This window comes from Syngnathoides biaculeatus, chromosome 5 (assembly GCF_019802595.1).
Source record: "Syngnathoides biaculeatus isolate LvHL_M chromosome 5, ASM1980259v1, whole genome shotgun sequence".
In the NCBI taxonomy this organism is placed as follows: Eukaryota; Metazoa; Chordata; class Actinopteri; order Syngnathiformes; family Syngnathidae; genus Syngnathoides; species Syngnathoides biaculeatus.
In genome coordinates, this window is record NC_084644.1 from 8,702,306 (window position 1) to 8,719,563 (window position 17,258).

At 44.6% G+C, this 17,258-nt stretch overlaps 1 protein-coding gene across 1 annotated transcript; it reads left to right on the plus strand.

Moving 5' to 3' along the window:
* Positions 1-1,645: 1,645 nt before the first annotated feature.
* Positions 1,646-9,490, plus strand: LOC133501424 (neurexophilin-1-like). Its single transcript, XM_061821186.1, has 3 exons — positions 1,646-1,812; positions 4,711-5,089; positions 6,781-9,490. The coding sequence occupies exons 1-3, from the start codon at positions 1,687-1,689 to the stop codon at positions 7,200-7,202; spliced, it is 927 nt and encodes a 308-aa protein (XP_061677170.1). The 5' UTR covers positions 1,646-1,686; the 3' UTR covers positions 7,203-9,490.
* The last annotated feature ends 7,768 nt before the right edge of the window (positions 9,491-17,258 follow it).

The window sequence follows — 17,258 nt, forward strand, 5'->3', positions numbered from 1 at the left end:
ATTACATGACCTATTGGATACATTTTTATCCAAACCACCGGAATTTGCCTTTAATTGAAGCTTAATGGAGCTGCTGTTGCACACAGTCCACGCCCAGATGCTCACATAAAGCCAAGGACCGGCCAACCTGATGTCACTCACCAAGCGACGCCCCTTAAAGGCACTACAGTGTGTACAGTAATTACACTAAATCAACCCTGTTTATTGCTTTATCTTTTATTTTACGTTTTTGTACAATCAGAAAATAAGATTCAAACGTAACATTTTTTGGGGTGTTTGGGGATTGCTGGAATGGATTACAAATACTACAGTAGGTTCAGTCATTTATATATCTGTATCTTTATGTATCTATACATAGATCCCCTGCTAAAAAAAATTCTCGATAGAATTTTATAGAATTTGTACACAACAACTTGTTCTATAGAACTTTGGCTGTGATTTTCTATAAAATTTCTACAGAAGAATAGAATTTCTATTGAAATTCTATAGGACTTGGGTCCTAAAGTTCTATATATTTTTTCATTAATTCTTTAGAAATGTTCTATTGAATTTTTTTAGCAGGGGATATAGATTTAATATTTGGGTAAATTTGACATTTGTAAAAAGTGTTTCTCAAAATACGATGAAGAAAAGATACAGTACTTTAATATTAAAGTTCTGTGCATTTTTACGGTACAGTCATAATTTAAAAAATGAATAATAAATCGAACCCCCTTTTATCATGCACGATACGTTCTCATGAAAGTCCTCTAATTTTATTGCTAACGTAAAATGTGAAACAGTGTAGACCAAGTAATGGAAATTTGCATCACTTTTACTGTAATTCAAAATAAATCCTCCAACAATTCTCACAGCCGCGCATCTCTCTTATGAGTGGGAAAAATTGTTCTTTTTCTCGCTATTAATTGCGCCGCATCTTATCCAATCGAGCTCAGTGCTGCCATTGTGGCACAACACGGTACTATGTCAAAGGCACCCAACTCAAAATGTTGACTTTCATGTACATTAATCTACTTCCATATTCCTGTTTCAAAATATACGACAAACCGGGGGGAAATACTGTGCCTTCGACTTGTCTGCGAACAATAAACAGATTATGCTGTTGTTGACTGCCCCCGCTGGCCAGGAGGAATCATTGCAGCATGATAAAACCAAAGCTATTGTTGTCTCCCTTGTGGCCAGCTAAAGTCATCTCACCTTTAACCAGAACCGCACGATCACCTTTAGCGGCAGACAGACACGCACAAACACATACCGGTGGTCCGGTCTAATCTCCCAGTCGGGATTACAGGTTGGCGCTCTAATCCGCCGTACGATTGTGCCGCTAAACCTGTCAGGTGTGCTTCTACACGCTCGCTAATTACACACAGGAAGAAGCACTCGCAGGTGTGACAGCGTATCGGGAGAAATCCCATCCCTCTTTTTTTTTTTCCGGGACATTCTCCCGTGCAACTTCTCAGTCCTTTTTGGCAGCCATTTTGTGTGTATATGTTTGACTGTGTGTGTGTGTGTGTGTGTGTGTGTGTTCATGTGAAAAGCAGCTTCCTGACATCCCTTCATGTGACGGCGGCGCCTCTGTTGAGACTTAACCCACTTAGCTGAAAAGCTTCCGGAATCACTTTCATGACTCAGAATAGAAAACGGCACCAAACTCCATTTTGAAGTACAACTTTTCACCAGTGACGAATGGTCAGGCCCTACGAGACTTTATCTGCTACCGGCTCATCTGACTCTAATATTTGTTCGACGAAAATGAATTACTTCATCCCCAACGGTCTGCGCTCTTCGTTTATTTTGGCGGAACTGCTTCAGGTGAATGCATACACATGTTGGAATTTTTTTTTGTCCAATCAGATTTTGGCCCATGTTTGTTGCCATGCCGGTTTCATCTGCCCAGGACCTTCACAATCGGGAGTGCTCCCCCATCTAGCGCAAACTGTTACCGTAATTTCTCGAGTATAATGCGTCCTGAAGTATAATACGCACCCCCAAAGTTGACCTAAAAAAAATCAGGAAAACCCTTCTACCAATGCTGTTCTACCAATTTTACCAATTCTGTACTATAAGACATGGAATATCATGTTGAATTTTATATGTATACCTTTTTTATTTTAACCACACTATGTACCTGTATACGACGATACATTGTGATTGTATTTTTTATTTTTCATCCATACCTATATATAATGCGCTATATTGGCTTTTTGAAAATATTTTGGGGGAAAAAAATGAGCATTATTTTTGATAAATTACGGTTATTGCCGTTTCTAAAATTTACAATGTACCTCAGAAGGCCAGCTATCTTAATTGTAAATATCATTAATCCAAAATATTTGATTTTAATACTCCACATAGTCTAGTAATGTATTCAAATTATTTATTTAAAATACATTTGTATTGGTAAAAAATATTTTACGTAAAATGGTTCATTAATGTGAGTCACTGATGGCGTTGTGGTACAGACACCTGACTTCGGTGCGGGCAGCGTGGGATCGATTCCCGCTCAGTGATGGTGTTGATATCTGACTGGCGACCAGTTCAGGGTGTGGTCCGTCTTTCGCCTCGAGCTAGCTGGGATAGGCTCCGGTTAAGCATCTTGGATAATTAATGGATGGATATATGAATGTTGTGCCGCTATAGATTCAAGTTCAAATGTCTTTTCTGTATTTACGCCTTGTTCGTTTGTTTGTTTTCAGGACAAATCAAAAAACATTGAGATAGTCGGGCAGCACGGAGGGCGCGTATGAAAACACGAGTCATCATTTTAATGTAAAAAATGAAGGAGAGTCCACTTTCCAGCTGCTTGCGCGGCACTTCGTAAGACACCACTTGGTTGAACTTGTCGATCCTTAAGGAGCTTTACGTCAGCGCGTAATGGCGACCATAAATCCCGAGCGGGAAGTCGCGGCCGACGCCGGCTCGCGGGATTTATCTTCTGATAATACATCACGACGGCGGACGCACGTTCGACAAAAGCTGCGCTTCGTTAACGCCGTTTAACTGCGCCGCTGAGCCACAAAGCATTCCAATTCATACCTCATCTCAGCTTGTCGGCGCAAATATTTTACCCTTAAAAAGCCGGCGCAGCGAATCGCTTCAAATAATTAAAGAAAAGATCCATGCGCATTTTCTGCCGCGGCAATCGGCTCGTCCATCACGCCGTTCTCTTCAAAAACAACCGGGGGGCTGTCTTTCTCCAAAAGTCCGAGCGCACAAAGCCGCCACGTCCTTCGCGGGGGGGGATCACTCACGGCCTCCCACAATGCACCTCAGCCGCGTGAAAGAAGACCTTATTTTCACTCTATTGATCGGCCCGGCAAAGACACAAAAAAACCGGCGAAGGTCCGCACCCAGATGGATCTGCTGTCATGTAGCGGCGAGGGTCTCGTCGTGTAGTTGGCGCTGTCATCTGCGGGATTGTCGGGGATGGCTCATCTATCATCGGGGGGGGGCTCGTTCGCCGGGCGAGCCGGGGGGCGAGAAGGCCCTCCGTCTTGATTTAGATGGCACGCCGAAGACGTTTGGCGCTCCGTGAGCGTCACTAGCAAACATCAGCTCTTTCTGGAACAGGTGATGATGGACGGAGCGAACGCGCAGCGACAGCGGAAGCTCCGGAGTCGGGCTGCCGTCAGCTGACCGCAAACATCCAATTGCGTGCGGTAATGTGGAACACGGGGTGCAAAAATAACCTCGAATTGATGAGTAATGCTAATTGGACACTCTAAATTGCCCCTCGGTGTGATTGTGAGTGCGGCTGTTTGTCTCGTTCTGCCCTGCGATTGGCTGGCAACCAGGTCAGGGTGTACCCGGCCTCCTGCCCGTTGACAGCTGGGATAGGCTCCGGCACTCCCTGCAACCCCTGTGAGGATAAGCGTCCAGACGGATGGATGGATGGATGCGATTGTTAGTGCGGCTGTTTGTCTCTATGTGCCATGCGACTTGCTGGCAACCGGTTCAGTGTGTACCCCGCCTCCTGCCCGTTGACAGCTGGGATAGGCTCCAGCGCTCCCCGCAACCCCCGTGAGGATAAGTGGCAAAAGAAAATGGATGGATGGAAAAAAAACATTTCAAATCTTGTATGTGTGGAACGGATTAATGGCATTTTTGTTCATTTCAATGAGGAAAGACGATTTGAGAGTTCACATTTAAACCGTACTTGTAATCTATAGAAAACTGTTCAGAATTTACAGTATCCGATATCCTTGATGTCCTTCTTTGGGTCCATGTACGGTACGAGTTCACCCTTGTGAGGATAAGCGGCTAAGAAAATAGATGGATGGACGATGAGTAATGCAACAACTTCCATGTTTAGATTATTAATGAATGTGATAACAAACATGATTCCTGATAAGCACTTGTGTCGAACATCTGCGGTTTCTGGGTGATGGGGGGGGGCATGTTCAACTGGAACAGGACAAGGCGAGCAAAAATAACCCCGGAGAAGCCGAGTCCTACTTCACCCCGTGTGGTGTGATCATAACATAAAATTGATGACAGTTGCTAGGAACAAGCAGCTCGGTGGAGCAGCTGCAAAGCAGTGGCCCCACACTTCTGAAGAACCCGGGTTCAATCCCGGCCCCGCCTGTGTGGAATTTGCCCTGCGATTGGCTGACAACCAGTTCAGGGTGTATCCCACCTCCTAGTTGCTTCGGTCAGGATGTTCCAATTTTCTTTTGTGTGTTGAAAAATGACGTTCACCTTTGTCATCAGGTTCTCGGAGCCGACTCGAGATCAGCGAACAGCAACAAGTCCAAAATCAAGTCCTACTGGTCTCCCACCAGCAAGGCAGCTCAGACTCTGTCGGTCAGCCGCCTTCTGGCCAACACGCTGGACGGCAAGGATAACTTCACCTCGGTGGAACTGGACTTCCACATGGAGGAGGACTTGGAGTCGGACTCCAAGCGGTGGACCTGGCTCTACAACTCGTCCACGTCTTCGGCCGCAGGGGGGCGCTCCCGGGCCAAGAGGAGGCCCATCGTGAAGACGGGCAAGTTCAAGAAGATGTTCGGCTGGGGCGACTTCCACTCCAACATCAAGACGGTCAAGCTCAACCTGCTCATCACCGGCAAGATCGTAGACCACGGCAACGGTACGGTAGCTGTCCTTCGGCTCAAACGGTTTCATACGCATGCTTCGTTTTAGGTGCAGCTTGGTACCATCAGATGTGTGCTGTTTCATTCATTCCTCGACCAATCTTCTCCCTTAATATGGCAAAAAAATGTTGAAATCTCATTAGTCCGTTCCACCGCCCCAAAAAATAGATTGTTACATCTTTAATAAAGTATTTTATGTTGACAAAGTTAGGAGTAGAAAGTACAGATTTTTATCTGTGAGTACTTCATGGCGGCATTGAAGTCAGTTTAACGAACTTTAGTTTAACAACAAGATTGGCAGATAATATTAGCCTTACGATCATCCGCTTAGCTTAATGCTAGCAAACAATGCAAAACGCACTAGAAAGAAAAATCCAGAAATCACAATGTATGATTTTTTAATGATTTATTTGTGTGATATATATATGTGAGTATTTGAACACCTGAGAAAACCAATGTTAATATTTGGTACAGTAGCCTTTGTTTGCAATTACAGAGGTCAAACGTTTCCTGCAGTTGTTCACCAGGTTTGCACACACTGCAGGAAGGATTTTGGCACAGTCCACTACACAGATCTTCTCTAGATCAGGCAGGTTTCTGGGCTGTCGCTGAGAAACATGAAGTTTCCCTTCCAAAGATTTTCTTTTGGGTTTAGGTCTGGGGACTAGCTAGGCCACACCAGAACCTTGACATGGTTCTCACAGTGCCAGTCCTTGGTTTTCCTGGCTGTGTGCTTCTGGTGATTGTCATGTTGACAGACCCAGCCACAACCAATCTTTAACGCTCTGAGTGAGGGAAAGAGGTTGTTCCCCAAAATCTCACAATACATGGCTGCGGTCATCCTCTCCTTACTACAGTGCAGTCGTCCTGTCCCATGTGTAGAAAAACACCCCCAAAGCATGATGCTACCACCCCCATGCTTCACTGTAGGGATGGTGTTCTTGGTATGAAACTCACCATTCGTCTTCCTCCAAACACGGTTAGTGGAATTATGACCAAAAAGTTCCATTTTGGTCTCATCTGACCACAAAACTTTCTCCCATGACTCCTCTGTATCATCCAAATGGTCATTGGCAAACTTATGACGGGCCTTGACTTGTGCTGGTTGAAGCAGGGGAACCTTCCGTGACACCTTGGAAACGGTGGTCCCAGCTCTTTTCAGGTCTTTGACCAAGTCCTGTCATGTAGTCCTGGGCTGATTCTTCAACTTTCTAAGAATTATTGAGACCCCAGTTGCATGGGGCTCCACTATGTCCCTGGTGTCTTTGGACAGCTCTTTGGTCTTGGCCATGTTGCAAGTTTGAGTCTTCTGATCGTATGGGGTGGACAGGTGTCTTTTTGCAGTTAACGACCTCACACAGGTGCATCTGAGTCAGGATAATACATGGAGTGGAGGTGGACTTTTAAAGCCGGACTAACAGGTCTTTGAGGGTCAGAATTCTATCTGATAGACAGGTATTCAAATACTTATTTGCAACTGTATCACAAGGTTTCTGGATTTTTCTTTTTAGATGATCTCTCTCACAGTGGACATGCCCCTACGGTGAAAATTTCTGACCCCTCGATGATTTCTAAATGTGAGAACTTGCAATATAGCAGGGTGTTCAAATACTTCTTTTCTTCACTGTACTTTGAAGCCTAAACACGCGCACCAGAAGCAGCATCTTAGTGTAAATATCATTTCCAGGCACCTTCAGCGTCTACTTCCGACACAACTCCACGGGGCAGGGCAACGTGTCGGTGGGACTCGTACCGCCCACCAAGGCGGTGGAGTTCCAGGTCCTGCACCACCAGCATCAGAACCACCAGCAGCACGAGCTCCGAGTCCAGCAGCAGACGGCGGTGGAGAGCAAGGAGAGCAAGCTGTTCAACTGCCGCGTGGAGTACGAGAAGGTGGAACGCGGCACCCGGAACTCGCTGTGCGCCCACGACCCGTCGCAGAGTTGCCCTCAGGACCAGACCCAGAGCCACGTCTCCTGGTTGTGCTCCAAGCCCTTCAAAGTCATCTGCATCTTCATCACCTTCCACAGCACCGACTACAAGCTGGTGCAGAAGGTGTGTCCCGACTACAACTACCACAGCGACACGCCCTACACGCCCACCGGTTGACGGGGGACGGAGGAGGAAGAAGAAGCGGACTCATCCCGGTCCTCAGCCCGGAGGCCGGTGACGGTGCGTTCAGGGAAGCTTGGTCAACTCCCTCAAAGTGATCTCATGTAAATACACGGATGCCACTCAGACAGCGTTCATCTCACGTTTTGTTTGTCATCTGTGGCTTTTTCCGGCTCAATCGCAGACGCCAAAAATCAGTCGAAGATGGGAAACTTTGGTCTGTTTTTTTTTTTTTTTTTTTTTTCCCACGGTGATCCCCTGCTCGTCACGGGATCTACATTCCGGACCCGCTCATGATGACTGGTGAAAATCTGCACTATGTAGAGGCCATATTGGAACATTTTATTCAGTATTCCTTTGCGCCGGTTCTCACTCTCATACTAAAAAAAAAAAAATGTCAGTTTGAGGAGATGCAAAGAAACCTCTCACTCGTAGGATTTTCAAAATAAGAGGCCAAGCGTACCTGCTTCAAGTTTTTTTTTTATTCATCGCTCCCTGTCGAAGTTAACTACAAATCTGACCTATAAAACAAATAGTAATGAAACATATGTATTTAAATGCCAAAATATTAAAACCATGTAATTTAATTTATCGAGAGTCCACTATCTTCATGCATAGAATGTGAAATGCCGTAGACATTAGAATAGATCTTGTAAACCTTCAAACAACACGTTAGCCTAATAGCATGATTGTGGCTGTCACTTTTAATGTATTGCTACCAAAACAATAAAACAATTACAATTTTGGTGCCTTGAGATACAAGTGCGCGTTTGTCACGATACTTAGCTACTGATTAACTTGAAAAACGAGCAAAAATTTGACATACACTTGGACCTCGGTTTTCATGATTAATCCATTCTAGCAAGTTTGACGAAAACCAAATTGTTCAAAATCCAAAGCAATAGTTCCTATAGGAAATAATGGATATCCAATTAATTCGTTCCAAACACTCAAAAATGTTTTGTTTTTTTTTTTAACTGGGAATAACTATACCTGTTGATACAACAAACTGTGTGAATTAGCTACGAATGAATAACGAAGTTGATAAATGAACATTTAACATAATTTTTACCTTTATTGAAGACTCGTAATAGGTACTGGAAGGCTGTCGGTGGAGAAAGACAGTTATTTTCGTACTTGCTCCAAGTTCTTGACTTCTTTGGTGTGTCTCGCCTTCTTTATCACATGACTAGCATTCAAAACTTCCCTCCTCTTGTTTAAAAATACTTCAACAAAAGGAAAGATGTTTTCCGCAATGGATGCTTTAATTCGCAACTCAAGGCAATAACAACCGTCCCAGTGTGTAGCGCAACACTCAAGGAAGTTGGGAGAATGTCGGCGGGCGTAAATCGTACACAAACTAGGTTATATGAAAACTGAGCTTCAATTGTGGGTGTGCTTCAGACTCCCACCGCTAGACGGCGCTAGCCAACTTCGCAAGATCCAGCCACGATCACTTCGTATTGGTTTCCAGTAAGAGTCGGTGGCGCTACTGCACTATTAAGCTGTTTTGCTAACAGCCAATCAACCTGATACAAGACCAAAACGAGACAATATATTAGGTAAAGTCAGCCTAATTTTTCTCAAGAATTAAACCTGTTAAAAAGCTAATTTGAGGTGTTTTGAGTCAGGTGGTGAATTAGATTTATAGCATTTGCATTCATTTCAGTGGGCAAAGACGATTTAAAATCTGAGTGCTTTGATATACAAGTGTGGTCACCAAACAAATTCAACTCGTATCTCAAGGCAACTGTGATGCGGCTAACAAAATGCTGCTTAACACAAACGGCGCAGCAACCTACATAAACAGATCATAAAACAATACTAACAGGCACATTTTTGTGCTCCTTCTCTAACTTTAAGATGCCGCCAGATTCTGGCTAATAAGAAAGTAGTAATATGTATTTTTACAGTTGCAAAGATGAGATCTTCATATTTTGTTCGCAACAAGTCACCTGCAACGCATTATTATTATTTTTTTTTTTTCAGGGCTAACGTTGAAGGATTTTAAAGTGTTTGGGCATAGCAGTTCGGGTTATCATGAAGGTTGAAAATTATTAATATAGGCAATCACGAACATTTGAGGGGGTGTCAGTTACGCGCACTTCACTGTACTTGTTCTATGTTGCAAGCTGTCGCATCTAAAAACGTGTTTCTCGTGTGTCATGTGTTTCAAGGATCCCCAAAAAGTGCGGGGTGCCCACCAATCACATCCGGTGAATGAATAAAACGTACACAAACAAACATGAGACGCGGATCATTTGCTGCTGTGCTTGTTTTGAGATTGTGAGGCTAAAGTTTACCCGCGGCAATCTTCCTTCTGCGGGTGGGACAACACGGAAAAAAGGGGGGAAAGGAGTCGAGAATCGGATTCCAATTGAAGCAAGACGACGATTCTCTCGAATCCCTGTATGTATTATTTCATATTTTCTCCTATTTTGTTATCATTTCAAAAAGGTTTCAACGCAATGAAGAATGAAAAGCTAAAGTTGAATTGTTTACAAACATTTAGAACTTTTTTTCCTTTTGTCCATATGGGATGATTAACAACTGCGATTGGCTGGCAACCGGTCCAGAGTGTGCCCCGCCTCCTGCTGGGATAGGCTCCGGCACTCCCGCAATCCTTGTGAGGATAAGCGGCTGAGAAAATGGATGGATAATGAACAATGTTAAAATATTCCTCATTTCTAGGAATTCTAAAATGAATACAGTCAGAGTTTTACATATTTTTTTTCTTGAACAATTTTGTTTTTTCTTGAAAAAAAATTATACTTAAAATGGCGGCACGGTGGGGCAGCTGGTAAAGCGTTGGCCTCACAGTTCTGAGGACCCGGGTTCGATCCCGGCCCCACCTGTGTGGAGTTTGCATGTCCTGCGTGGGTTTTCTTCGGTTTCCTCCCACATCCCAAAAAAATGCAACATTAATTGGACACTAAATTGCCCCTAGGTGTGATTGTGAATGCGATTGGCTGTTTGTTCTATGTGCCCTGCGATTGGCTGGCAACCAGTTCAGGGTGTACCCCGCCTCCTGCCCGTTGACACCTGGGATAGGCTCTGGCACTCCCTGCGACCCTCGTGAGGATAAGCGGCAAAAGAAAATGGGTGAATATACTCAAAATACAATTATGTTCGTAAAGTTACTCCTTTATTCGAAATTATAATCATATTTTGTCTTTTTATCAATGCATTTTTGTATAATTTTTAGTTCAATATAGCTTTTATATATTCTTTTCTATTTAGTATTCTGGATAAGATTAATTGGAATTTTGTTGTAGCTGCACCATCCAATGCAACCAGTAAAAGTTTTCAATTGTATTCTTTTTTACTTTATACATACATAAATACATTTTTATCCAGAAAGATGTTTTTTGTTCTCTTAAAAAAAAAAAAAAGAGAGACCACAATCAAAATGTGGCAACATAATCCCCAAATTAGCAGCCGCAAACTAGCCACGTATCGCACCAGAAATTTTATTTAACGCTTTAGAATAGAAAGAAAACGACGATAACTCGCGAACGTACATTTGAGTCAGCGTGCGTCTGACTGCCTATTAAGCGTAATTGCTAATACAGCTTGATTGTTACGCTAATGTTTGACGCCACGTGAAGTTTTTGGAAGGCGACGATCTTGCTGAGAACGTGAAATCTACAAATGAAAAAAAAAAAAAAAAAAAAGCGTCGCCATTTCCACTCCTGTGACGCCGGGCGGCTCCTGAAGGACGATGCAGCACAAAGAGACAATTTACGACGCCGAGGAACAAAGCTTGAAGCGGCCTGCTCATAAATTGCCATCTTTTTTTTTTTTTTTTCCCCTCCCTCTCCCCTCAGCGACGGAGACGGGATGACGGATGTCCGCCGACTTTTATTTTCGCCGCTTCCGTCTTCTCGGCCGAGCCTCGTTAACGCCGTTGCGGAAACTGTCGTGACGCGCTTTGCGTTACTAAATTATACGCGTTGCATCATTTTGCAGAGGTTTTTTGAGACTTTCATTCAAGAAGCCTTAGTTTATTGTTGAGTGAAACTATTTTATTGACTTATTGGAAATGCCAGAGACGATAGACTGGGGGGCAATAAGAACAGCATCGCTTGGAACCTGGTTGAGATAAAATAGTTCTTATTGGGGTGGGGGGATTCTTCCTAATCACGCCCTTCCAGGACTCATTGTCATTGCCCACGTGGGCATTGAAGTCCCCCAGATGGGGGCGCTCTCCAGCACTCCCTCTAAGGACTCCAAAAAAGGGTGTGGATTCCGCACTACTGTTTGGTGCATAAGCGCAAAGAATAGTCAGGACCCGTCCCCCTACCTGCAGGCGAAGGGAGGCTACCCTCTCATCCACCGGGGTAAACCCCAACGTACGGGCCCCGAGCCGGGGGGGCAATAAGTATACCCACACCTGGTCGGCGTCTCTCCCCGTGGGGAGTCCAACCCCTCTCAAGAGGACTGATGCCAGAGCCCAAGTGGTGCGTACTCGGGCTCCTTCCCTGCCAAAGAGTGTGGCATTCCATGTCCCTCGAGCTAGTTTCTGTAGCCGGGGATCGGATCGCCAAGGTGCCCGCCTTTGGCAACCGCCCAGCTCACGTTGCGCCCGACTCCGACGCCCCTCTCAGAGGTGGCGAGCCCATGGGAAGGCCGAGCCCCTTGGGTGCAGGCTCGGCCTTCGAGCCCCACCAAGTACGACTCCAAAACCCCTACGATGACTACTTCCCTTGCCCGGACGCGGGTCACCGGGGCCCCCAGGACACGCCGGAGAGACCAGGTCTCTCGGCCGGCTTAGGAACGCCTGGGGATCCCTCCGGAAGAGCTGGAAGAAGTGGCTGGGGAAAGGGAAGTCTGGGTATCCCTGCTGAAGCTACTTCCCCTGCGATCCGACCCGGAAAAGCGGTAGATAATGGATGGACGATAAAATACATTAGCGCCTGTAAAAATATGATTATATATCATGTTATAACAGATTAAAGAGAGCAAACAAACAATAATGAGACAATCCCAAATGATTGGATCCAGTTGGGGAACCTGGCAATAAGAGAGTGAGAAAAATTTTCACGCCGCCATATTGCTGGTCAAAAAGAGCTGCTCAACACTGTGGGGGACATTGAACTGGAGCAGAATATTCACAATGCTCAAGACTTGTTGTGATCTTGGTTGTCACAACAGACGAGACAGATCTTCAAAGTGGTCATTCTATAGAATACCAGCTGAAAAGACCAGAAAAGATCGATGGAGTTCGCCAATTAAACGTGAAGGATGGTGCCCAACCAAATACACACGATCGCTTCATTTCAGGTAGGTAATGCCAAATTGGCTCATTTGTGTTTAAAAAAAAAAAAAAAAAAACGACAGGGAGTGGTCTCCAATGTGAAGGGTGTTGCGGCCACACGTTAATCTTGGACTTTTTTTTTCCTAATATGCATTGTTCTCAAATGAGTCCAATGCGTAATAAAACGTCAGTCACACAGAGGTTTACTGAAGTTCAACATGTGGCCGCAACACGCTTCCGTGTACGAGGTCTGAAGCCTATGTTCTTTTTTTAAATACGCACTGGACTCATTTGAGAACAATGCATATTTAAAAAAACTAAAACGTCTGTCACGGAGAGATTTACCGAAGTTTAACGTGTGGCCGCGACACGCTTCCGTGTACTGAGGAGCCGACTCGCTGTCTTTTGGGGTTTTTTTTCCAATTATAGTTAATCAATGGGAGTTTGTGTAAAACCAGGGGTCATTTATTGAAATATTGGTATTTGTATTGAAATAAACTGAGTGGCTCCATCGCTACATGGGATTTATTTTTGATTGAGAACAGCTCCAGCTACGATGTACATATTTGTATGCGCTACGCTTTCAAACTCTTCCGTGTAAATCTCGACGACTTACTCACCAGATACGTGTGTAGATCCAGTTGTCCAAGACAAGCAGTCCAATTTCTTATCAGCGAAAACATCGAGTTCGGCATTAAATATGGGTCCGCTATGCCAAGTGTCTCTCATTTTTCCACGTACCTTCGTTTATTATCACCTTCTAAATATTTAACGGTATCGGACAAAACCGACTTAGCATTGAACAATGCTTTGCTAGACCGTCAATATGCCCAGTCACCTGACTTCGGTGACGTAGGTGCACGAGCTCTATAGGAACCTGGTCGGAAGAACCTGTCAATGAACACCGAGAGAAAAGACAGCTAAAAACGATCAATAGTAATAATAATAAAAACACCTGGTTGGGGGGGAGAAGGGGACAAAAAAGATTTTAAAAAAAGACAGCAAAAAGAAAACATATAATGGAACCTGGTTGGAGAACCTCCTGACAACAGAGAGCAGAAAACAAGAACAAAAGACCAAAAAAGATAAATAAATAACACCTGCTTGGACCTGGATTCACCACTTTGTTATAAACCAAAACAAATGACCAAAACATAGCATAACAAAAGACAACAAGACCTGCCAAGAACCTGTTTTGAGAGCTTGCTGACAATAGAGAGCAAAAATCAATCATAAATTTCCAGAACTTGCATAAATGGAGAGAAAAGAAAGCGACTCAAATAATTTAAAAACAAGCCCTTATTCCCTAAAGTTTCAGCATGTCCTTTGCCGCAACGTTGAAAAACCGTCCGGCCGCAACTTCATGACACATATGAACTTTTGTCTATGATTTCCTACCGAGCGTCCCGCGCGTTTCCATCTCGAGAGTTATGAAAAGCTCCAGATGGTCCACGCAGGGTAGTGAATATCACGATAAATAAGACAAAGCGCCTCGCTGACAGACGGCACCTTTGGGAGACAATTATCACCTCGTTGCACCGCATTTGTCTGTCTTGCTTTTTAAGTGCGCAAACTCTTCAAACTTGAGGACCGCCGACGGGGGGGAGAAAAAAGGTCACAGCGATAAAAGTTAGCGTCGCTTCTCGCCCCGAAGTTTTGCTGTTAATGAGTCTGTGTTGCCTGCAAGGCTTTTGCTTCACGCTAAAATCAGTTAGCGCAACTTTGATTTGAGGCTTTGATTCCACGTGTCAATCATCGGCCTTGTTATTTATGTCTATGTTGTCGTGCTTTGAAGTTGGTAAATCGGATTAAAGGCAGAGTGATTGCAGTTTGGGCGAACTTTGGCGACGAAGCGGAAACATTTTCAGCGGTTAGCGTCTATTTGGCACGTGCGTCATTTTTATACACTTGATAACAGTAATTAACACGCACTCGTGTTACTGTTTCATTTGTCATGTTAGCGGGCTCTTACATACTAGCGGCTGTATTAGCGATTAAACATGTTCGTGGTAATTCCAGTAACAGAAGGTCAGTTGTGTCGGTGGTTTGTCGTGTCAATGGTCAATTAAGTTAGCGGTTAGTTATTCATGTTTACTGTAAGTTAGTCATAATTAATCAGTTCGTCCTGTTAGTCAAGCTGCATGAGTTTATTATATTAGTGGTTCATCAGTGGTGTCAGTGATGAGTCGTGTTACCGCTCGGTTGTGTTAGCTGTCGGTCATGTTAGTGGTCTAAAGTGTTAATCGTCAGGGAGTTGTGTTACTGGTCGTCTTCATTAGTAGTTAGTCATGCAACCAGTGAAGAAAATAAGTATTTGAACACCCTGTTATATTGCAAGTTCTCCCACTTAGAAATCATGGAGGAGTCTGAAATTTTCATTGTTGGTCCATGTCCACTGTGAGAGAGTTAATCTAAAAAGAAAAGTACAGAAATCACAATGTATGCTTTTTTTAACAATTTATTTGTGTGATACGGCTGCAAATAAGTATTTGAACACCTGTCTATCAGCTAGAATTCTGACACTCAAAGACCTGTTATTCCACCTTTAAAAGTCCACCTGCGCTCCTTGTATGATCCTGACTCAGATGCAGCTGTGCGAGGTCCTGAGCTGCACAAAGACACCTGTCCACCCGATACGATCAGTAAGACTCAAACTTGTAACATGGCCAAGACCAAAGAGCTGTCCAGAGACACCAGAGACAAAATTGTACAACTCCACACAGCTGGAAAGGGCTACGGAGAAATTGCCGAGCAGCTTGGTGGGGAAAAAAAGGTCCACTGTTGGAGCAATCATTAGAAAATGGAAGAAGCTAAACATGATGGTCAATCTCAATTGGAGTAGAGCCCCATGCAAGATATCGCCTCAATGATCCTGAGAAAGGTGAGGAATCAGGCCAGGACTACATGACACGACTTGGTCAATGACCTAAAAAGAGCTGGGACCACCGTTTCCAAGGTGACTCTTGGTAATACACTAAGACGTCATGGTTTGAAATCATACATGGCACGGAAGGTTCCCCTGCTTCAACCAGCACATGTCAAGGCCCGTCATAAGTTTGCCAATGACCATTTGGATGATACAGAGGAGTCATGGGAGAAGGTTTTGTGGTCAGATGAGACCAAAATGGAACTTTTTTGTCATAATTCCACTCAGCGTGTTTGTTCCACCCCAAGAACACCATCCCTACTGTGAAGCATGGGGGTGGTAGCATCATGCTTTGGGGATGTGTTTCTGCACATGGGACGGGACGACTGCACTGTATTAGGCAGAGGATGACCGCGGCCGTGTACTGTGAGATTTTGGGGAACAACCTTTTTCCCTCAGTCAGAAAATCGAAGATGGGTCGTGGTGGGTCTTTCAACATGACAATGACCCGAAGCACACAGCCAGGAAAACCAAGGAGTGGGACTGTGAGAACCATGTCAAGGTTCTGGTGTGGCCTAGCTAGTCTCCAGACCTAAACCCAAAAGAAAATCTTTGGAAGGGAAACTCCGTGTTTCTCAGCGACAGCCCAGAAACCTGCCTGATCTAGAGAAGATCTCTGTGGAGGAGTGGGCCAAAATCCCTTGTGCACTGTGTGCAAACCTGGTGAACAACTACAGGAAATGTTTGACCTCTGTAATTGCAAACAAAGGCAACTGTACTAAATATTAACCTTGGTTTTCTCAGGTGTTCAAAGACTTATTTTCTTCACTGGTTAGCGAGTCGTGTTAGTGTGTTCTGCAAGCGGTCAGTTGTTTTAGCACTCAGTCCGCCGGGTTAGCATGTAATCGGGTTGGTACAGTTATTTGTGCTAGAAGTTCCTCAGTCGTGTTGTGATATCAGTCGATACTGATTTTTGCGAGAGGGTCAGGGTAACGGTGAGTGGTGTTCGTGATGTTAGTAATTAGCCAGTCTTGTTTGTGATCGTACAGTTAGCAGTCAGTAGTATCAGTGGTTATTCAGTTGAGTTAGCGCTCAGTCAGTCAGTCAGTCAGTCGTGCAAGCGGTTTGTTGTGTTAGCATTTAGCTATTTTTAGTGGTCTGTCTGTGGTGTTGACGTTCAGTCGTGTTAGCGGTTAGTAAGCGCGGTCCATTGGTCGCGTTTGTTTTCAGTCATTGGCTTAGCAGTCAGTCAGTCATTGTCTAACTTTCTTGAGCCTTCCAACTTCCAACGCCAGACTGCGTTGTGTTCGTTCGGCTCTCCGAGGTGCGTGATGTCATCCCCCGGCTGGCCCGGAGCTCGGCGCTTGATTAACGTGGCGTAGGCGGGAGGTGTCGGAAATGGCAGAGAGCATCATGGGAGTCCTCTCGGTGACAGGCGGCAGCTGCAGGAGTAAACAGACGACTTAGTACTGGCCTTTTGGCAGCCTCGCGTGGAGGGAAGGTGGGTGCGCCGGGCTGCGTCTTGACATTTAGCGGGATTAGAAAAAGTTCGTCCGCGCTAGCGTCGTGGGTCGCTCAGCGCACCTTCTTCGCTGTGACCTCCGAGCAAGCCGAGCCTCAAATGTTAGCAGTTAGCATTAGCCATAGATGGAAAAAAAAAAAATCATATTTGGTAAGAAAAGCTAAAGCTGATGACAGACTGACAATTTATTGATATAGAAATAAATTGAGTTATGAGCTCAGTCGTAGACCAAATCAAACTCATAAGTCGAGGTCCATCTGTAGACTTGAGTCTGGGGTGGCTGCCCCGCCCATCAAATGTGAAATTAAACAATCAAAAATCAATATTTTGATATTGACTAGGGGCCACGTGCACCATTTTTTTCGCCGTGGACCACTCACCAGTAACATGATCAAAAAGTGCTGTCAT